We start from the raw sequence: 23,587 nt of genomic DNA on the forward strand, positions 1-23,587 counted from the left end.
GTTCAGGAGAACCAGGAGCAGGTGGCACCAGCTGGCAGCACATGCGTCCATGTTGATGCTTTTATGTTTATTAACCCCTGAGCAGGCCAGCGGGGTCAATCTTCCAGGTACATACGGCTGGTCTGACGTCTGCAGACGTGATGGCGAACGTGTTTTAATGCTCCACTGCACAGCCTAAGGAGCACAGACGTATTTCTGTGGACCTTTGCTCCTGCTCGTCCTGTTAAATAGCCAGACAACAGGCTTTTCTCAATGGTCACTCTGAAGAGAGAAGCTCAGCATACAAATTAGACACAGCCTGAGTTGTTTTTCTGCAGTTGTTTCAAAGAAAATCCAGCACCTCTACAACCATGACCAGTTTTGATGACATTCTGGAAGAAGCTGGGAAGTTCGGCCGCTGCCAGAAGCGCATCTTCGCCCTGCTGTGTATGGTGTCCATGCCATGGGCCGGGGTATATGTTGGCATCGTGTTCCAGGGCTTCACCCCCGATCACTGGTGTCGGGACTCTGCGGTGGTGGAGAGGAGGCAGGCATGTGGATGGAGTCTGGCAGAGAGTCGCAGGCTGACGGTGCCTCTGGTCAACAGCTCTGGAGTCCTGCAGCCGAGCACCTGTGAGCAGTTCCAGGTGGACTGGAACACCACAGATCTCACCTGTGACTCCAAGGAGCTGAACCTGGACAGAACCCCCACAACTGGCTGCACAGAGGGCTGGGAGTACGACTACGAGGGAAGGCGGTCCTTCGTTACTGAGGTGAGCAAAAGGCAGGACAAGCGATAAACAGAAAAACAAATTCTGAAAGTAAAACTTGCATTTTAGGGCTTGGAGAAATGAAGTGAAAGAATAGCAACAGGGTGTAATTAACTGGACGCAAGTGAAAATCGACCATGATTTTTAAAAAAAATTATTATGCATTAATTATTACACGAGAAACCATCAAAAAAAGAATAAGTACAACATCTGTATGTTTAAAGAATCTTAACTCCCTTCTTCAGCAGCTGTTTTGAGCCTGACTTCACATGTATTAACATAAATTACTAAAGTCATCAATTTGAATGAAAATGTACAATGCACAATTTACAAAAAATAATTTAAAAACATATGCTAACACTTTATTTGTATATATCTAGGGTGAAATAATCCATTCATTATTTATACACAGCTTAATCCTCATTGGGGTTGTGGAGGGCTGGAGCCTATCCATTTGACTTAGGGTGAAGACAGAGGACACCCTGGACAGGTCACCAGTCTATCACAGGGCTACATGTAGAGACAATCACATTCACATTCACACCTATGAGCAATTTAGAATCGCCAATTAACCTCAGCATGTTTTTGAACTGATAACCCAGAGAGAATCCGTGCTGCACAGCTAGAAAATGCAAGCTCCATGCAGAAAGATCCCAGGCAGTGATCTACTAGCTTCTATTTCTAGGATGATATAATGACTTACATATTTTTACATGTGAAAAATAGGATAGTTTCTACGCTTTTAATTTTACATACGCTACCACTCGAAAGTTTGGGGCCACCCAGACAATTTCATGTTTTCCATGAAAACTCACACTTTTATTCATGTACTGGCATAATTAGCACAAGGGTTTTCTAATCATCAATGAACCTTTCAACACCGTTAGCTGACATTAGCTAGAATAGTCATTAACCACATTAATGTCTAGACTGAATTTCTGATTAATTTAATGCTATCTTCATTGAAATAAAACTGCTTTTCTTTCAAAAATAAAGACATTTCTAAGTGACCCCAAACTTTTGAACAGTAGTGTATTTTTAGCTTTAAAGTAGCAAATAATTTTGGGACATGCATCTGTATATAACAGACTATAGGTTTGGACAAAGAGTGATTTAATTTACATGTTGTAGTTCCACACACTGCAGGAAGAAATTAAAAGAGTCGACATCACCAGAGGAAATATACATGTAAAAATGTGTTTCTTAGTAATAAATAATTATGCCTTTAAATTATTCTGAGGCTGCACAGTGGTGTGATGGTTAGCACTTTCGCCTTGGGATCTTTCTCCATGGAGTTTGAATTTTCTCCCTGTGCATGTGTGGGTTTTCTCCGGGTACTCTGGCTTCCTCCTACAGTCCAGAAACATGCTGAGGTTAATTTATTTTTTTTAAACTGTCCATAGGTGTGAATGTGAGTGTGACTGTTTGTCTCCATGTGCAGCCCTGAAAGACTGGTGACCTGTCCAGGTGTCCCCTGCCTTCATCCTAAATCAGCTGGGACAGACTCCATCCACCCCGCGACCCTAATGAGGATAAAGCGGTGTATAGATAGATGATGGATGGAAATTATTCTGATGTGTGCTTTAAGAAGAAAATCAAAGTAACCTCATCTCATTTTCACTTTATAGTTCAGGATTTTGGGAAACAGCCTCATTCAATTTCTTTCTGTGAGCTACACGAAAAGATGGATACTGATCTCATATAAGTCAGCGAACAAGAAAATGATTAGCTTAGCTTAGCACAACGACTGAAGGCAGGTGGAAGCAGCTGGCCTGGCTAAGCTTGTCAGCCTCCAGTTAGCTCCACACTGACTGGATAGTACTGAGAAAGGCATGAAAGTTAGTGTAGCCAAACAAACACTGCATCCTTTTCATGCCTTCACTGGGGCACATCAGAGTGTTCTCCTGCATTTATATTTGGATTAAAGAGACACTTTTTTTTCTCTAAAAGACATGTAATCAAAGATGTTTGAAAAACCCAGGTCTTTTGAGAACACTTAACACAGTTGTGAAGGTTTTTCCAGAATCCTCAAAGACTCCTCTAACCATCTTGATGAACACTGTTCTGTCCACTTAGTGATAAAAAAAGTAATACGTTTTTTTTTGTTTTTCCCCCCAAGTGGCACCAGTGTTTGACACCTGAGTTGGGAAATGGAATTAAAATGGGTTTTTTATCATGCAATGGGCCAAATCTTATTTTATACAGATGTTTAGTGGAGTTTTAGAGGATTCTAAAAATACCCTCAAAACAGCATCAAGTGTTATTAAACGACCTTCTCTGTTTTTCAAAGGTTGCTGGTTAATTACCTTTCAGAGGAACTGATGGCTACCCTCTGTTTCAGCAGCCTGGTTTCACTCAGTGCTTAATTAAATATATTTAGAATACAAACATCAGGTACACAGAGCTGATTTTCGTCACATATTATTTATCTGCATTTAATTCAGTCTGGCTTCTCCATAAGGACAATACAAGGTGGACACGATGACCTAACTTCTAAGACTGGTTTTTAAATTTGTTGCTGTTAAGGAATCAGACATAACTGGAGACGTGATGTGTGACTGTTTGTTCTTCCAGTTTGACCTGGTGTGTGCAGATGCCTGGTTGGTGGACATGTATCAGGCCACTCTGAACGTGGGCTTCCTGGTTGGGAGCATTGCCATCGGCTACCTGGCTGACAGGTAAAGCTACAATTAACTGATTCAAATGCATTGAATAAATAGCAGTTAACCTAAAACATAGCTTGCAGTGCAGGAGTTTGACAGCTGAGATTGTCTCTCTCTGCGTTCAGGTTTGGCAGGAAAATGAGCTTCCTCATGTCCAACTTGCTGAATGGGATCGCAGGGATCCTGGTGGCCGTGGCTCCAGACTACGTGTCCTTACTGATTTTTAGGACCCTTTATGGGTTTGGAGTGAAAGGAGGTTGGGTGGCTGGATACGTGCTCAGTAAGAACATTTAATCATTTGGACTTTTGCATTTTGCACATTTGCCACTTAAACAAAGTCTAAGTCCTCTCTGCAGTAGCAGTTTTTACAAACCTCTTGTAGAAGTCCTCATGTAAAAATCACAGAACAAAAATCAGTGGCTTAAAACAAAGAAAACACTCCTGTTATTAAATATATCAGCATACATTATGCTAATATTGTTTATCTGCATGAAAATATAGAGGTTTTCTTTGAATTGCAATACATTAAAAGCAGTGTATTATTTAACTAAGCATTATATTGGCATATATTCAGCGTAAATACATGAGTGTAATCTGGCCTTTGATGTGTGTATGGTGCTCACAGCTGTAGTAACAACTAAGGGAATGGGTTGGAAGATATCTCTGTTAATTGCAAAACAACAGTAGCACTTATATACTTGTAATTTCACATATTTATACTTTAGAATTTGGTAATAATTTGGAGACCTGCACCTACACTACTGTTCAGAAGTCTGGAGTCATCCAGACGATGTCATTTTTTCCATGAAAACTCACACTTTTATTCATGTGCTAAAATGATTACAACAAGGGTTTTCTAATCATCAGTTAGCCTTTCAATATCATCAGCTAACACAATGTAGCATTAGAACACAGGAGTGATGGTTGTTCTTCTGTACCCCTATGTAGATATTCCATTAAAAATCAGCCGTTTCTAGCCCAAATAATCATTTACCACATTAGCAATGTCTAGGCTGTATTTCTGATTCATTTAATATTATCTTCACTGAAAAAAATGATTTTATTTAAAAAATAAGGACATTTCTAAGTGACCCCAAACTTTTGAACAGTATTGTAAATGATTCTGACTACAATTTCGGTTAATGGGTAACCTTTTTTTTTTTTTTTTTTTTTACCAAATTGTACATGGAAACAGAGAAAGGTTAATGTTGAGTATTTAGTATTTTATTATGTATATGTACACCCCCTGTCAAAAGTTTTGATTCAAAATTTTAGAATCTACATTAAATTAAAGCCTGCAAATAGGCTGACAGGTTGCATCCAGAGACAAAAAAGATACATTCACTTGCTTTATTGATTTAAGTTATAAATATTCGTTTGCATTAAAATGAGGGGAGTGAGTATGAAGCTAGTTCGTCTTTATCACAACTTAGAAAACACCCATTAGAGAAGAGCTCATCAACCAGGTTCAGTTTTAGGTACATTTTACTGTAAAAACATCAGATGTTTTTGCTAAATCAGACACTGGGCAGCAGTCTTTTTGATACAGACATTAGGTCCTTGTTAACAGTCCATTTATGTCTTGCTAAAAAAAAAAAAAAAAAAAGCATAAACATATTTTTGCAGTGGTCTGCTCCTCAAGTCCCTACAGTTGATACGTGGTTATCACAGATTTCAGCTTTCCTCCCTCTAGCAAAATTAACTTATGATCTGAATCAGAAATCTAACAGTCTGGCAACCATTGCACACTTTCCTACAAAAGCTTTAACTTTGCCTTTATGAGCTTCAACTTCCAATTACTTCCCTTTAACTGTTTCCTCTTCAGGGGTCAGTTTTGGAACTCAGGTGATAGGTGGTTTTATACGTCTATATAATCACTATTAACAAACTGCAGCGCTTGGTGTTAGAGCATGTTCTCCACTGATATCTGACCTCTTCTCCTTCTCCATCTTTCCTCTCAGTCACGGAGATCGTGGGGGTGGAGTTCAGACGTACAGTGGGAGTCGTTTACCAGATGTTCTTCAGCGTCGGCATCCTCATCCTCCCTCTGCTCGCCTACTTCATCACCGACTGGCGCTGGCTGCAGGTCGTCATCACCGCCCCCTACATCCTCTTCCTGTCCTACTACTGGTGAGAAACACAGCTTACACTCCACTACTTCACACACAAACAGGTAACAGACAGAAAAAGAATATCTACCTGCAATGTGCATTAATGTTCACTCAGTTTTCCAATCACTTCTACTGAAGCCTAAGCGACAAGTAAATCAAAGTGTGTATTTGTTCTTAGTGCGTTCTAATAGTAACACTGCTTTTTAGAGTTTAATACAGTACAATATGGCTGTAATCATGATGACGACACATGATTAAATGCTCACAGTGTGATTTAAAACAGTTCATTAATTGCTCCTTCACAGGTCGATTTCAAACTATTAGAAATGTGTTCATAACTCCTTCAGACATGTTGGTCTTCAAGATAAACTTTTAATCAACGAGCTAGATTTCCTCCCGTGCTTCATGTAAAACTGAGTTGCATTTGCTGAAAAGTGACACTGATAAGCTATTCATTAATTATACTTCTTGTAAATTCAAATAGGAAGTTAAAACAAATTGTTTTCCTCACCAGTGCCCAAACAGTATCTGGCTACAGAAATACTGCTACAGCCCTGTATAATCAGCTACTAATGAGTGAGGATTTTGGTTGATTTTTTACTTGGTTTAATGACTCATCCAACCTTCAACTCCTACCAAATGTTTGCTCAAAGGGAATCAGTGGACTTGTTGGGTTTCCTTCTATGACACAATGTTGGATGATCTTGATCTCATGTGTGAAGTGTCCTGAGATGACTTGTGTTATAAATTGGTGCTGTATGATTCAAATTCAACTGCTGAAAAACTGTACGAACAATAAAAAAAGTCTTTGTAATGTCAAGTGAAAAGTTTGTCGTTGTGCATTTTTACATTTTCAGGTTCATCCCAGAATCTCCAAGATGGCTCCTCTCCCAGAACAAGAAGTCAAAAGCTGTGGAGATCACTGAGGCCATGGCCAAAGAGAACAAGATGACTCTGTCCAAGAACATCGAGGTAGCTGCTGGTTTAGTACAGAAACATGAAGCGTCAGATCAGACAGACAGACACAGTCTGTCTTCAAATGATAACATTCTTGTGTTGTATTTGTATATTTAGTGTGCTGAATATCGACCACAACAAAAGTGTTTAAAGGTTTATTAATTTTACACTTGCAGACTTTGACTGATGATAACGCTGAGTCCACCATCGCCTCCTTCATGGACCTGATCAGAACACCAAAAATGAGAAAACACACTTTCATTCTCAGCTATAACTGGTGAGTATTTAGTTAAACCTGAACTTTTTCTGTCACTCAAAGATTCTGATCGTTTTTAGTCTCCCTAAATCGAAACTATCTTCTGCCTCAAATGTACCCATACGGGAACGAGAAATGAATCTATCTGTCCACATACATTATGCTTTGAGCAACAAATGCAACAGTTGTCCTTGTGAACAACATCTGAACCAGCAGTTTATCAGTTATTTGGTTCTTCTCTCTGTTCCAGGTTCACCAGTGCTATTGTCTACCAGGGTTTGATCATGAGGCTGGGAATTCTGGGAGGAAATGTCTACATTGACTTCCTCATCTCTGGCCTGGTGGAGTTCCCTGCCGCCTTCCTCATCCTCTTCACCATTGAACGCATCGGCAGACGCCTCCCCTTCGCTACTGCCAACTTCGTTGCTGGAGCCTCCTGCTTCATCACTGCCTGCATTCCTGACAGTGAGTCCTAGGTGGAAACACAGAAAACATTCAGACATCATCAGGCCGTTATGTCCTGGTTCTCTAAAATGTTTCTCTCCTCTCTGTCCCCGTAGGCATGTTCTGGTTTAAGACGGTGGTGGCCTGCATCGGTCGGCTGGGGATCACCATGGCCTTTGAGATGGTGGTGTTTGTTAACACTGAGCTCTACCCAACGTTTGTCAGGTAACGGCTGTACACAGTTGAATTTATTTATTTAAGAATATTAATTGGAAATTAATCTCTCTCTGTGGCGCCCCCTGGTGTAAGAAACAGGCATCCACAGTTTGTTTGCAAGTTAAACAAGTTACTTCGTCGGCACACCAAAGGTCTGTGTCATACAAAAACACCTCTCAAAGTATTAGCAACGATTAAGCTGCAAACGTGAAATTAGAAGTTTAGAAGTGCTGCAGTTCTTCCATTGCTGACTCAGTTTGGCAGCAAAAAGTTCCCCAAAGGCTACAACACAAAATAAATACTATCACTTGAATGTTTCAGAACCAAGTCCAGTTTGCAGCCAATCTTACCCTTGTATTAAGTTTAATACCATTAGTATGCTAAAAAGCTAGCAGTGTAAACACAATCATATTAAACTAGCACATAAAATGCGACTAACTCTTTATCTCTGCTACAATATTTTCATCCTAACTGTAACTATGTTAGTAGACTAAATGTTTAGCATGTTGGTGCTAACTCTCAGCATGCTGATATATATGAAAATTTGTGTGGCGTGCAGCAGCACCGTAGGAAAAGTACGAAGAAGACAGAATGAACAAATTAGAAGGAAACCTTCTCCAAGTCCAGAAATACTACAATTAGACGTGTGTTCTTACAACCAGTCTGTGCCACCAGACAGCAACTTCCTGCTGCCTGAGGTTTTGACGCAATACCTTCAGACATGTTTATCTTTTTTAAAAATATATAACTTTTTGTGTCCGAAAAGATGTCTGACAGTGTTTGAATAATTAAACTCTGCATTATATTAAACAAGAAAAGCACTCGGAGAGCGCAGTACTCCATCGAGGCTGCTCAGTCGTATCATTTCTGATGGATAAGTCCTGATAAGCCTGCAGTGGTCAATTTGTAGTAGGATCGTAACCATGTGATCAACAGCAGGCAGCTGATGTAGCGTTCACTTGTTGTCATGGTAACAGTGACGCCATGCTGCTGTCTCACAATGATACAGAAATCTTTCACAAATCCGTGGATCCGGACTAGAAGCTGTAGCACTGCTAAAATCTAACCTTTGGTCCTTGTGTCATTTCTGACCTTCCCTGAAAATTTCATCCGGATCCGAGTCCCATCAATTCCCACTGCCCGCTACATATATAGACCACACAATTTGGTATCTGATTTTTAAATAACGTTGCGCACAGATGGAAGGACAGATTAACAGACGAAAGGACAAATGTATGCCGATCGTCACATATCTAATTACAGAAGCTAACTCAAGTTGTTGTGTGTGTAGGAACCTGGGAGTGTCGGTGTGTTCCACTCTGTGTGATGTTGGAGGCATCGTGGCTCCTTTCCTGCTCTACAGACTGGCTGTCATCTGGCTGGAGCTGCCACTCATCATCTTCGGTGGGTTTTATAATATTATGGAGTGGTCCTTATGTGCCAGTTTAGCCACATTCTAAAAGTGACAAGTTATAAAAATTGTCTGTTTGCTGCATGTAATTGCGCTCATCCATTTTCATTTAATACTACATGCTTCATAAAAAACACATCATATGGATCAGAGGGGAACAGCAATCGAGAAAAGAATTCAAATTTCGCTGTGAGATATGATGACGTCAGGTAAACATCAACAGCAGTCGTTAAAAAGCATTTAAGTTAAGACCATGATGCTCTGCAGGGTCTCTGGCTTTCCTGGCTGGTGGTTTGGTGCTGCTGCTCCCTGAGACCAGAGGAGTGCCGCTGCCTGACACCATCGACGACATCGAGTTCCCAGAAAAGTGAGTATTCACTGAGGAGTCCATGCAGTGAGAACAGAGAGCATGAGGCATGTGTGTATTTGCACCTACTCTGAGTACTGTACATGTTTTATGCAGTTTTTGTTCGCAGATCCTGCTATATTTACCTTAATGATGCAGCAAAGCTTTTTTTTAATCAAATAATCAGCAATCAGATTTTTCGTCTTAGTCTTTAAAATATCGTATTGCAAATGCAAGCTCATAATAAAGTTTCTCATAGCCCAGAATAATGTTTTCAGTATCTTCTTTGACCAACCAAAGATATAAAGTTTACTACTATATATGACCAAAAGTGTTGCATTTGACCTCAAAATGACTGAAACTAATAATCAGGTATCAGAATAGTTGGTGGTTAATTGCTGCAGCTGTGTATTAAACTCAAGTTTCATGTAAATAATGTAACTCTTTGTGTGTTCAGAGTGAAGGAGAAAGCTGCACTGAAGAACCAGCAGTTGACCAACCTGCTGCTCAACGACGACGTTTCGTCCAACAAAGATCCAGCAACTGTGTAATCTCCCTCAGAGAAGAAATTATTTATTTATGGTGTTGAACAGTGTTGCTTTTGCATATATATTAATTAAATCCATAATTTTAGTTTTTGACTGCGTAGCCAGCTGTATCAAAAGTTTTCTATGTTTGTCTAAGAGCCTTTTCTTGAAGAATTTTCTGTTTCGATTAACTTGATATGTTTCCCGTTATGGAATTGCATTAATAAATTATTAAAGAGTTCTCTTTTAACACAACTGGAGCTCCAAGTGTTTTCATGAAACAACAGGCCATTCAACAGACATTCTCTCACACTAAAAGGTATAAACTTTAAGATGCGGAAGTACCACTGGTTACCATGGTAACAGGTAAGCGTGTGACAAAAACTACAGCAAACACTTTTTGAGAGAAACTTGTGTCTCAGTTTAGATAAAAAGATCTCAATGACCAAAACTCTACCTTATGGACCTTATTGGAGTACATTGTCCCAATAAAACACTTCATTCTCAGACTGCAGGGTTAGAATTTTTTTTTGGCAGTTTTCATGGTCGCGAGTTTTTAGGCTTGTTTTCTAAAGTGTAGTCACGTATTTGGGCTTGCTTTGCTGTCTGCATGAACTCCTTCCGATACTCTCCCAGCTCTCCACAACAAAGTGAAACCCACTAGTTTGTCCTTTTCCAGGACCCGTCCACTCCCAGTTTCTTGATTACCACTCCCGCCCACACTCACAATCATGCACAGCAGCGCATGAGGATGATTGCATGTCGTCCAAAAATTGTCATAGCACAGCAGGTCATCCTAAAAACGTCATAGTATAGCATGCCGTCCAAAACTAGTATAGCATGTCGTCCAAAAAATGTCATAGTTTAGCATGTCATTCTAAAAACGTCATAGTTTAGCATGCCACTCTAAAAAGGTCTTGGTATAGCATGTTGTCCAAATAACATCATAGTATAGCACGTCGCTAAAAAAAAGTCATAGTATAGCATGTCATCTAGAAAAACATGATAATATAGCATGTCTCCCAAAAAACATCATAGTTTAGCATGTCATCCAAAAAACATCATAGTTTAGCATGTCGTCCAAAAACATCATGGTATAGCATGTGGCCCAAAAATCGTCATAGTTTAGGATGCCGTCCAAAAAAGATGACAGACTAGCATGTCGCCCAAAAAACATCATAGCATAGCATGTCGCTCTAAAAACGTCATAGTATAGCATGTCGCCCAAAAATTGTCATAGTTTAGAATGTCGTCCAAAAAACATCATATTGTACCCGACTTTCACATAATATTTATTGTCTCTGATTGTGAGACTAAGTTCCTTCACATTCTGGAACTTTACCTGCAGCAGCTGTAGGAATAAATAAAAATAAAATCTGTTCATTTCCACATCATGCCCATTTATTTATTCTTAATATCTCAGACTGAATGGTAGCTGTCAGTAAAAACAAACTCATCTGCTGGACTGCATTCCAAAATGGAAACATGGACAGAATTTAACACTCATATCCTTGGCAACACTAAAGTTTCTGCTTCTTACCAAAGTTCACAACACAAGCAAAGATTTGTTTTTATGTAAAACTTCGGGGATGACGGCTAACCACAAGTATTCTGATCAATACTTCATGATCAGTATCAGGACAGATGTTACAACTCCAGCTGTTCCATTAGACTGCAGTTATTCACAGAGAAATTAAAACATCACATTCCTCAAAAAAACTAAATGGGACTTTAATTAAATAAAGTGTTGGTGAATAAACAGTGTATTTAAATGAGGAGACGTGAGACTTCCACAGCATGGATCACCATCAACTGGATCTGCTGTTGATTCAGAGCTGAATGTCAGAATGAAGTGAGATAGAAAAGCTGCTTTGAGCTGCAACATTACGGTCTGACAATCCAACACCATCACACTTTTCATCTGCTTGTTTTGCTCCAACATGCTGTGAAGTTCAGTTTTTACCTGAATCAATACAGGGATTCTATTTCCAACCAAGACTGGAATAAAAATTAGAACGTTATGAGGTTATTAATGCAACTAGATCCTTTCGGATGGAAGGATTTACTTCTAAGTTCTAATTCAAGTTTCAGTTGGAGCACTTTGCATTCACAAAGAAAAACAGCGATACCTTCGTAGCAACATTTAATAAACCTAAAGCTACCCTGTTGGCTCATTGGTGGAGTTTGTTCCTGAGCATCTGAACCTTAAATCCAGTCTGAGGACCGTCTTCAGAGAACTTCAAGACCTTCCATCGGCTGGACCAGATGTGGCATCATCTCCCTCTGAACATCTGGATGACAGGAGAAAAGACAAATCAAACACAAATGCAATTTATTCACTTTCATCATTTTATAAAAGTAGCATGAACTTTATTAAAACTGGACATCAGTAATGAAAGTAAATGTTTTTATCTCGTGTTGAAGTTAAATTTAAAGTCAATTTTAATGACCATTTATCCTGAGAGGAGTGAGAACGGAGCTTTTCTTTCCTTTTTTAGAATATTCCCTCAAAATATTCTGTTTGTTATTGGCTTTAGAAGCATTTTTCTTGACTTATTTATTTTTAGATACCTCAGACTGATGCACTGGAGAGTGTAGGCAGTTCTTGTTTTGGACAGCTGGTCTGCTCTAATCTCTATAATGCGCATTTCCCAATGACTCAAACAACTTATCCATTCCTCTTAGTATATTGAAATCAAAGCCTACACTCTCTCCATCGTTCCACACCTGAAGTCGGTAAAGCGACCTCGGATGGAATAAAAACCTCTGATTGGCTGGGCGGGCAAAGCGTCTCTCTGACTGGCCGAAAAGTCTGTCGATCTCAGAGCATAGAATTTATACACAGATCGGATCATTTTGTAGCTTTGCACCAAATATTTCAGCGGGACCGGAAGTACGATTTCTGATTTGCACCTGTAGAAAACCGAACGTGTGACTTGTGGGGAGGATTCGAGTGGTTGCAAGTAGCAATGTGTGTTCGTGTGTTAGAGGACACAGCTATTTTCGTGGTAAATTATGTTCACATTCAGATTTGCACATATTCAAATTCTCACCTCAGCTTCACTTCGTACAATACAGGTGCACAAGTATGTTTTGCACTTAGTGTGCTGCAACATGTGAGCGTGTCAGTGTTGAAATATGCGACTTGGAGACAAGGATTTGTGCACCTGTAATTACGATTTTGTGAATGTGTATTTTTGTGTTGTGTTTGTGGGAAGAAAAAAAAAAGACACATACAAGAAATTATTTTTATTCAAGTACACAACTCATAGTGTGGGAAATCATATTTGCTGATACACATACAAATTCAATGTACACAACTACAAATTCGATGTTACAGGTGTTCAAACATTTTGCACCTGAAATACCTCCATAGTTAAACCTCAAAACACAGACCTCAACAGCAGTTTGTTTCAAAGCAGAACGCCAGCCGGTTTTCACTGAAGAAGCTTTCAGAGCAACAATTAAATGAAAGTTTTGTTCTCATTAATTTCAGTCAGCCAAAATAATGCATGCACACACCAGGAAAAGTTTTTTTTTTAAATAAATATTTCATTTGTATCAGTACTTTCATCAAATCACCAAAACTCTGTCCTGTTGTACCATGTTTTCCCAACAGATGGCATTACCCTCATGAATGGAGCATCAGCGGGTGACGTCTACAACAGTGGTTCTCAACCCTGTTCCTCAGGACCCACTGTCCTGCACGTTTTAGATGCTTCCCTGCTCCAACACACCTGATTCAAATGATCAGCTCGTCATCAGGCTTCTGCAGAGGCTTGATGACGAGCTGATCATTTGAATCAGGTGTGTTGGAGCAGGGAAGCATCTAAAACATGCAGGACAGTGGGTCCTGAGGAACAAGGTTGAGAACCACTGGTCTACAACACAACAGAAATGTCTGGAAGCCAGTGGCCTCCACTTTGAGCACCTCTTGTAATTGTAGAGGCCAAAGATAACCTTTATTAATCTTGAGATGTCTGAATTAATTTGGTATTGAAATATTTATGCAAGTTTTACTTTTCCTGATATGTCTAAACATTATTTTGACCGACTCTGTATGATGGGTTTCTGACAGAACACCAGTCAACATCTTTTTATAATAATGACAAACATACCTGCATTCTACAGGAGGGATTTTCCTCACGTGCAGGTAAAGATGTGTGAGGAGCTTAGAGATGGCAGGAGCAGGAGTCATCCTCACTAATTCAGCTTCCACCTAGAAACAGAAAGACCACAAACAAACACACTGATAGACTCAAATGTTCAACCTCACAGCCTCAAAATATCTGTTTAGGAAGTATTGTGCTTCTAAATTCTGCTGAAAGCACTGACACACATTCTCTTACAAGGTTGTGTCAAAAGCAGCCTGTCCTCTGAGCTACTGAGAAATCTTCCCGAACAAAGTTTCGACGTGTAAATCGGCTCAACAAAAACTAAAGCCTAAGTCAGAGATAACAGGTATCGCAAATTATAAACAATTTTCTTTGTGAACTCAGATTTTTGCTTCATCCTCACATAAAAAGGGAAGTTGAACTCGTCAGATGCCTGAATATGAAGGGCTTGTGCAGTTCTAGATCCAAAAGTAAGATGATTTAACTCATGTTTTACTACAAATATACGCAATAATTATTAAATACAATGGCTGAAATGAAATTATGGAGATTCAGAGAGGTAATGTTGCACAATGTTAAGTTCAGGGCAGTTTAATTCAAACCAGCTGAATGTTAAACTTCAGTGCAGCTGAACGGGTTTTAGCTAACCTTAAAGTGAAATAACTTTTTTCAAAGCTAAAATACACAGCAGAGAAATACAGATTGAGAAGTTCATTCTAATAATGAGAGAGAGCTGAGGCAGCAACTTACACGGGTGTTCAGCGGTAAGTTAGCCACCTGTGTAAATTAGCCCGCTAGCTAAATTAGCCCGCTAGCTAACTTAGCCGCTTAGCTAGCTAACGCGTCTGGATCACCTGCTCAAACACGACAAAACACAACTCTTCACAAGTCGCTGACGTAACGTACAACAAAAAACGATACTGGTTACAAGTATTTATCTTCTTACCGTGTCTTACTCCAAAAACAAGGTCAACAGCAGCCAGAGATGCTACCAGACAAGCTGACCATAGACATATACAGAAGATTAGATACGCATTACCCACAATTCCAAGGGGCAGCCTCAGACTAAACTAATCCAGCCGCTCACACGAAAACTAAAGCAAATAGAAATGTCAAACCACCGTGGGGTGGTCAGGTTTCCCTGGGAGATTGTGTCACACATGGAAATGCCTCCAAAACATATGTGAACACCATGAGTGAGGCCAACATCCGGTCAGTTGACTATATATACCGCTGGACTGCATTAGGAAAGTATAGAGGTAGGCGTGATCTATTGCAGGTGAAGTTCTGCTACCACACCAGCATACATTATCACTGAAATAAAGTGTCAGTGGGCCAATTCATGTCACAAGGGAATTGGACAAACACTGGCCAACTCTGGGCTGTACGGAGAATGGCCAGCTCCCAGCCCGGAGGAGTAGGTGGCTGGCGGAAACGGGGAACTTCACATTGTAATAGGTGTCACGCCTGTGAGGTATGCATACTCACCACCCCCCCTCTAAACATCCTTTTTTTTTTAAAATCATTTTATTAGTTCTTTATTTTATTTATTCTTTTTTAAAATCAATATTTACTTATCCGGAAACATCCAGCGGTTCTGACTGTTTCTGAAATGGAGCTCTTGTTGAAAATGCTTCATGAAATCGCGATTGCAGCTATTACCACAATAAGAGCTTTTTCTATTTCTACACTTTTATGGATCTCATCACACATCAGTCACGTAAACTAACCACGCTTTTGGAAGCACATGAATTTTGCTGATTCTCTAGGTGACGGTGGATCACACACTGACACTTCAGCTCCACCTGAAACCAGCGTTCAGCATCTTCCACAGTCACAGTCACTTGTCCTGCCTTCAACAGCGCCACTCACGTTTGCCATTAACTGGGTGCAGACTTACTTTTGTTACAGTGCAAATTATCTGCTGATGGATAATTTTCACTGGAACAAAAGTAAACCTGTGGAATAAATGCAGGTCGAAACGTGGAAACATGAAGTCAAGTGACAGACACAGACTGTGACGTAATCGCTCACGCAGTCCATTTGTGTCCACTCACAACTTCATCTTGTCGGTGGCCGAGTGTTTAAAACTGCCTGCTTAAGACTTTAAGGTCGGCTGATCGAATCCCGTCGCGTTCAGTTTTAGATAGAGACGACTGTAGTCTGTGACCTGCTGCGAGGCTCGGCTCTCCCTGCCGCCCGAGGGTCGAGCTCATTAGCTAAGTAAGTTGTTGTTTTAAAAATGTGATACTAAACTACAGAATTAAAAGAGCTAGCGATGTGATGTGTGCGGGTACGTGTTTTTGTCAGGTTCCGTCGTCGCCGTATAAACTTCGGATTTTCTTTTTTATCGTTTTGGATACTCCGTGCGAATATGAACGTTTGTCACAGTGGTCTTGCTGAAAAGTCAATTTAACCTGACACTTTTGGTGGCCGGTGTGACGTTACCGACGGCTTTATAACGATAGGTTTACTTCGTCCCGTTACCTGTCGGGTCTGGTCTTGTAAGGCGTTTTGGATAATGCACGGTTTGTCACATTGTTGCTGATGTACAGTCTATTTAACCATCACGTGTTTGGAATGAACAGCTTGTGGCCGATGTGACATCGGTGACTGCCTAATAACGCTACGGTTACTGAGTTTATTACGAAGGAGTGAGTGAGCAAATAAGATATCGGATTAGTGGAAAGTACATATTAGGCACGCATTTATTGCATTTTGCGATATCAGTGTTGTGCTTTAGAGGGAAAACCTTTTTTTCCTCAGCTACATTGACTTAGTAGCTTTAGTTAGTGTTGGCAGTTACTCTGCAGATTGATGTGAATGTTACAGTAGCATACATAGACTGAGCATAATATACTGTCAGACAAAGCTTAAGAGATGATTTTTGACTGAATAAAACGGGGAGTAAGATAATGTACACAGCTGCCTTAACCCTCAAGCGACCCAGTGGGGTCATTTATGACCCCAGCCATATAATTATATTTGCCGTTTTTATATCTTTTATCCAAAAAATGTTTCCTACCATGAATTTGTCAATCTACTTGTCCTACAGCTGCTCATAGTTTTTTGTAGAGATCGGCCAACCGGTGTGACAAGGACAATGGAAACTTGTCTGGGGTCACGTATGACCCCAGAAAGATGTATAGGTTTTTCCACTATTGTAGGCCTTAGTTTTATTTATTTATTTTTACCTCTAATCGCTATATTTCAGTGTTTTGCAGTGCACTGTAGCTGGCAGACCTACATTTTTAGCCACAGCTGCCCTGGGGCAGACTGACTGGCTGCAGATCCACTCCTATAACCCCTCTGACCACCACCAACATTACACAGCACACACATTCATACACCAGTGTAAGTGGCAGCACTGGAGCTAAGGTGGGTAAAGTGTCTTACATTGGACGAACGGCTCTGCCACCTGAGCCACGGCCGCCCCCAATCTAAATACTTCTCTGCATGTTACATTGCACACATACAGACAAGATGTTTGTGTGGATTTTGTTTTTATGTACTTTTGATTTACTATTGAGGAAACAAAAGGAATAAACTTTTAAAAGAAGTGGCAGACAAAGCGTGTCTAAATAAATCTTATTGCGTTCTTACAATGCATCATATTGTTCATATGGTTTTACTTTATCTCTGAGTCAAAAATGATTAAAATCCATGAATAATTACAGAAGGTTACTTTAGAATATCCATCTTAAAATGCAGTGGAGTGGAATAGGTAAGAAAGCACAAAAAGAGGCACTAAAGTAGACATTCCTGTGTAAAATATAGCGGGGTCATAAATGACCCCAGTCGGTCATTTTAGTCGCTAAAATAGCTTGGTCGCTTGAGGGTTAAGCAATGTGTTACCAAATGTCTTGTCAATATCATCTTTCCTTGCTGTGATATTTACATTTTTTCAGTTTCCTTATATTTTATTTTCTTAAAACCTAGATGGAACCTCGCTTCCGGAGGCGAGCTGCCGGCAGTCTCAACCTCTCAGACTCACCTGAAGCAGCCAAAGTTAAAGCGCAAAACCGAGACAAGCCACGGCAGCGCCCCTTGTCCCGAGAAGCAGTGCTGGAGAGGGCCAAAAAAGAATTGGTCCAGGCCCGCGGAGACACACAAAATCGAGTACGCCTCCTGGGTTTCCTTGAAGTTCAGTTTGGTGTGTTTCGTGGCCAGTCATTTAGGTGGGTGGCTGAAAACGCGCTGGGGTATGCTGCTTACCTGGTGGCAGCTATGAAGAGGGACCCCACAGGAGGCAGCAAAGACTCCCGAGAGCATGCCCAGAACGAGGTGTTTTTTAGGGACTACATTGAGTTGTTTCCTTCTGGCAGAATTGCTATTGCCGTGAAGGAAGAGCAGTATGCTGGAAAAACACGGCAGCCCGCTGCCACCACCCAGCCCACCACCACCACCACCACCCTCCAGCATGTTGCCACTTCCACCCAGAACGTTGCCACCTCCTGTCTCTGCTCCTTGTTGGTCGGAAAGCTGCCGAACCAGCAAAGTTTGTCCAAAGCTATTAAAAGGCTGGTTTCCCCTGTCAAAGCCAAACCTTGTAAGCAAGCATGTATTTATATGATGCATTTTCTATGTTTAGTATTTACTGTTGTTCAGTACTCATCTATGTTTGTCCTGCTTTTTGTTGTTTTTTAGCTTTGACCCAGGCACGTGCACGGCAGTCCACCACTTAGGCTCCAGAACCCTCGTGCTCATCCACTCAACCCTCTGTGTCCACTGAGCTGGATGACAGCACATTGTTCAGAGGCAATGAAGTTTGAGGAGGCACAGTTGGCACGTATGTTCACATTGATTTAAACCAGAAGTGGATTTCCAAAGCGCTGTTCAGGTTGACAGCACAGGGGCACCCGGAGCTGGACTTCAGCAGAGTTAACGGGCTTTGGTGGTATCCACCACAGGTGCCGCTGCGGACCGGTACTCTTCCACCACTGGAGAACTACTTTGGCCACCCCCTGCTGCTCTGGATGCCACGCAAGCTGTGGCAGGTGCAACTGACATGTCCTCATTCAAACTGCAGTAGTCGTCTGACCTCAGCTGGCCTGCATATCCGTGAGTGCATCATCGCCAATGCAAAGGTGATGAATGAGACCACATTACAGCTTCCACAAGTGAATGCTGCGACCATCACACGATGGTGAGTGAATTAGTATGCTTTCTGTATATCTGCACATGCTTTACATGATATTTTAGTTGTACGTATGGTCTCTATCAGTCAGCACCGCATTCCAGCTCCAATCAGTTTTCATAGCACGACAGCTGGCTGTGCAAATGTAATGTCAATCTTAAAGAGCCATTTTACAAAAGAAATAATGCATGAGAGGGTATACTAAATCGCTGTTTGACCATTACTGTGTCATGCAGCTCCATCGAAGTTATCATCAAATAGCATATAATCAGTCCTTTTGTATACAATTGCTGAAGTAAAAGTGTGTTAATGTTGGTTATTATTTGTTGTCCCAGGTTCAGCGGGCGTTCCCGGTCACACGAGCAAGCAATTTTAAAACAGGGTATCAAAGCTCCAGACGCACCCATGGCAGGACCCGAGAGGCTTCCTGCAGCGATGCAGAAAAGCCCAGCTCTGTATCCTGGCAGTTCAGCTCAGCCTCTCCTCTTCATTCTGCCTCCAAACACGGCTGGGGAGGCTAAGCTCAAGGGGAGATTCCAGCCTCAGGCCATCTCCCAGGCTCCTCCACTACAGCAGGCACTTCCTATGATTGCACCGGCACCTTCCACCACTCTCCCCTTCACTGTACCATCTCTGCAGCATCCTACAGTGTCTGGACCCTCACAGATGATGACTGTGCCTGGAACCTCACAGGCGATTTTCCTACCTCCAGCTTTTCCACCATCAACTCCAGTTCCACCACTCAGCAATATAGAAAGAGGAAACTGGAAAGGGAGCGCACTGGCATTGTCACAAGGAAATATGTCAAGAAGACAGATGTGATCCTTTGTAAAAAGTGCAACGAAGAGAGTAAGCCACCATCCCACCTGCAGTACTTCGGGAACTGGTACTGCGAGGAGTCTGAGAGCCAGTCGTATGCAGAATGGAGGGCTGTGTTGGAGGCTCGTGGTTATGGGAGAAAAAAGACGGGGAATGACAATCCTCCATCTCCCTAAAGGTTTTCTTTTGTAGTTTTATTGTGTGTATGTATTATTATTTATCATTATTTATTATGCATATTATTTTTGAGCCAACGCTCTTACCTCTTGAGTTTGTGTTTTTTGTTTGGCTATATTTTATTTCACGTGTGCAGAGTTACAATGGTGGTAGGGTGTCCTAATAGTGCTTTGTTTCATTATTTTTGTTTTGTTCAGTTTGGTTTTTGTCTTGCACTTTATTTCATTTTATTTTCAGCCTTTGCACTGTGTCTACACACATCGGTTGAACAAAATGCTCTTGAGTGTGATCTGATCTTAATGAGAACAGTAGCACTAGTAATCATATCAATAATAATAATAATAATAGTAATAATAATAATAACATCAATTAAAATAATAATGGTAATGATTAGGTTGGTAAATAATCAAATATGTTAATATAATTATATTGAAAGCAATAGTATTAATATGGTAACATTAATAATAATAATAATACTATAATAATAATATATAAATAAAATAACAGAATATATATAATGATAATAACAATAGTAATAATAATAACAAATCTATTATTTATATTACAACACGAAGAAAAGTACGAAGAAGACAAAATGAACAAATTAGAAGGAAACCTTCTCCAAGTCCAGAAATACTACAATTAGACGTGTGTTCTTACAACCAGTCTGTGCCACCAGACAGCAACTTCCTGCTGCCTGAGGTTTTGACGCAATACCTTCAGACATGTTTATCTTTTTTAAAAAATATATAACTTTTTGTGTCCGAAAAGATGTCTGACAGTGTTTGAATAATTAAATAAACTCTGCATTATATTAAACAAGAAAAGCACTCGGAGAGCGCAGTACTCCATCGAGGCTGCTCAGTCGTATCATTTCTGATGGATAAGTCCTGATAAGCCTGCAGTGGTCAATTTGTAGTAGGATCGTAACCATGTGATCAACAGCAGGCAGCTGATGTAGCGTTCACTTGTTGTCATGGTAACAGTGACGCCATGCTGCTGTCTCACAATGATACAGAAATCTTTCACAAATCCGTGGATCCGGACTAGAAGCTGTAGCACTGCTAAAATCTAACCTTTGGTCCTTGTGTCATTTCTGACCTTCCCTGAAAATTTCATCCGGATCCGAGTCCCATCAATTCCCACTGCCCGCTACATATATAGACCACACAATTTGGTATCTGATTTTTAAATTACGTTGCGCACAGATGGAAGGACAGATTAACAGACGAAAGGACAAATGTATGCCGATCGTCACATATCTAATTACAGAAGCTAACTCAAGTTGTTGTGTGTGTAGGAACCTGGGAGTGTCGGTGTGTTCCACTCTGTGTGATGTTGGAGGCATCGTTGCTCCTTTCCTGCTCTACAGACTGGCTGTCATCTGGCTGGAGCTGCCACTCATCATCTTCGGTGGGTTTTATAATATCATGGAGTGGTCCTTATGTGCCAGTTTAGCCACATTCTAAAAGTGACAAGTTATAAAAATTGTCTGTTTGCTGCATGTAATTGCGCTCATCCATTTTCATTTAATACTACATGCTTCATAAAAAACACATCATATGGATCAGAGGGGAACAGCAATCGAGAAAAGAATTCAAATTTCGCTGTGAGATATGATGACGTCAGGTAAACATCAACAGCAGTCGTTAAAAAGCATTTAAGTTAAGACCATGATGCTCTGCAGGGTCTCTGGCTTTCCTGGCTGGTGGTTTGGTGCTGCTGCTCCCTGAGACCAGAGGAGTGCCGCTGCCTGACACCATCGACGACATCGAGTTCCCAGAAAAGTGAGTATTCACTGAGGAGTCCATGCAGTGAGAACAGAGAGCATGAGGCATGTGTGTATTTGCACCTACTCTGAGTACTGTACATGTTTTATGCAGTTTTTGTTCGCAGATCCTGCTATATTTACCTTAATGATGCAGCAAAGCTTTTTTTTAATCAAATAATCAGCAATCAGATTTTTCGTCTTAGTCTTTAAAATATCGTATTGCAAATGCAAGCTCATAATAAAGTTTCTCATAGCCCAGAATAATGTTTTCAGTATCTTCTTTGACCAACCAAAGATATAAAGTTTACTACTATATATGACCAAAAGTGTTGCATTTGACCTCAAAATGACTGAAACTAATAATCAGGTATCAGAATAGTTGGTGGTTAATTGCTGCAGCTGTGTATTAAACTCAAGTTTCATGTAAATAATGTAACTCTTTGTGTGTTCAGAGTGAAGGAGAAAGCTGCACTGAAGAACCAGCAGTTGACCAACCTGCTGCTCAGCGACGACGTTTCGTCCAACAAAGATCCAGCAACTGTGTAATCTCCCTCAGAGAAGAAATTATTTATTTATGGTGTTGAACAGTGTTGCTTTTGCATATATATTAATTAAATCCATAATTTTAGTTTTTGACTGCGTAGCCAGCTGTATCAAAAGTTTTCTATGTTTGTCTAAGAGCCTTTTCTTGAAGAATTTTCTGTTTCGATTAACTTGATATGTTTCCCGTTATGGAATTGCATTATTAAATTATTAAAGAGTTCTCTTTTAACACAACTGGAGCTCCAAGTGTTGCAAACACTTTTTGGGAGAAACTTGTGTCTCAGTTTAGATAAAAAGATCTCAATGACCAAAACTCTACCTTACGGACCTTATTGGAGTACATTGTCCCAATAAAACACTTCATTCTCAGACTGCAGGGTTACTTCTAGTCAGGGGTAAAAGTAGTTTTAAATTCTTGCCGGTACTATTACCAAAACCCTCGTCTCGCTCTAACTTCATGCATTTTTAAATAGCAAAGTTAAAACACAAACAAATAAAAACATATGAATGTTTTACTGTAGGCAAGTGGAATAGGTAGGAATTAATAACACTTGAAAATATGGTAAACTTTTTACTTTAATTGAAACACTGAAACATCCAGAATACAAAGCTCTAAGAACAGACATGAGGTCACGAGCAAACACTCCGAATGGAACTCAACATCAAAACACATCACCTAAAAGATTTTCCCACAGAGGCCTAAAATAGTTATAGTAGTATTAGTTAGTTTCTGATTTTCTGTGGTAACCCTTCTTCAGTGTCCCTGTCTCCTTTAATCAAAGAGGTTGTTTTCCTTGCATTATTACTTTGACAAAAAATTGATTGTTTTGTAGTGCTTCTCCCCGTTTTTATTTAAAATCTGTATGTGTCAATGGTAACCACTGTAAATCCAGTTTAAAGTTTTTCAGCCAATCACAAGAACGTGTGGAATTTCAGGTGTAATTTATTGCTCACCCAGTCCCAGCGCAAGCGGCGCTGGTTGACGTCTATTGACTAGTTGTTGGAAATGTCCCAGTGCAATAAATCAAGTGCACCTGTGTGAAAATATATATATATATATATATATATATATATATATATATCATGGTAGAGACTGCGATTTGGTACAATTGGAGTTTCTACCAGTAGAGATTGCGATTGGAGTCTCTACCAGTAGAGATTTGTCAGGGTTAAGGTTAGACTTTTAAGGTTAGGGTTAGGGGTCAGATTTAAAGTTCCAGCTCTACTGGTAGAGATTACAATCGCAATCTCCACTGGTAGAAACTCCAATTCTACCAAATCGCAGTCTCTACCCTGACATATATATATATATATATATATAGTTACAGGATTTTCCGTTCTGAAA

At 40.3% G+C, this 23,587-nt stretch overlaps 1 protein-coding gene and 2 long non-coding RNA genes across 6 annotated transcripts in view; 1 reads left to right on the plus strand and 2 right to left on the minus strand.

Annotated features, from left to right (window-relative positions):
• The first annotated feature begins 242 nt into the window (after window positions 1-242).
• LOC110950230 (solute carrier family 22 member 2-like) lies at window positions 243-22,476 on the plus strand. Of its 4 annotated transcripts, none has more exons than XM_051960657.1 (11): window positions 243-752; window positions 3,324-3,427; window positions 3,538-3,692; window positions 5,374-5,542; window positions 6,381-6,495; window positions 6,657-6,757; window positions 6,987-7,201; window positions 7,297-7,405; window positions 21,229-21,341; window positions 21,616-21,715; window positions 22,152-22,476. In XM_051960657.1, exons 1-11 carry the CDS (start codon window positions 351-353, stop codon window positions 22,243-22,245), a joined length of 1,677 nt encoding a protein of 558 aa, XP_051816617.1. In that variant the 5' UTR covers window positions 243-350; the 3' UTR covers window positions 22,246-22,476. The 4 variants fall into 4 exon arrangements, with proteins under 4 accessions (XP_051816617.1, XP_051816615.1, XP_051816616.1 ...); XM_051960655.1 differs by lacking the exon at window positions 21,229-21,341 and adding an exon at window positions 8,688-8,800 and having other exon boundaries at window positions 248-752; XM_051960656.1 differs by lacking the exons at window positions 21,229-21,341; window positions 21,616-21,715 and adding exons at window positions 8,688-8,800; window positions 9,075-9,174 and having other exon boundaries at window positions 250-752.
• The window catches only part of LOC127537685 (uncharacterized), a 28,729-nt gene continuing 16,201 nt past the window's right edge, over window positions 11,060-23,587 (minus strand). The window contains exon 6 of the long non-coding RNA XR_007947478.1: window positions 11,060-11,809. This is a non-coding gene — a long non-coding RNA (uncharacterized LOC127537685). The remainder of the gene's footprint in view (window positions 11,810-23,587) is intronic.
• Window positions 11,816-15,283, minus strand: LOC127537686 (uncharacterized). Its single transcript, XR_007947479.1, has 3 exons — window positions 14,742-15,283; window positions 13,799-13,899; window positions 11,816-11,971 (listed from the first exon to the last, which is right to left on the minus strand). It is a non-coding gene; the product is annotated as an uncharacterized LOC127537686 (long non-coding RNA).

This window comes from Acanthochromis polyacanthus, chromosome 16 (assembly GCF_021347895.1).
Source record: "Acanthochromis polyacanthus isolate Apoly-LR-REF ecotype Palm Island chromosome 16, KAUST_Apoly_ChrSc, whole genome shotgun sequence".
Taxonomy (NCBI): Eukaryota; Metazoa; Chordata; class Actinopteri; family Pomacentridae; genus Acanthochromis; species Acanthochromis polyacanthus.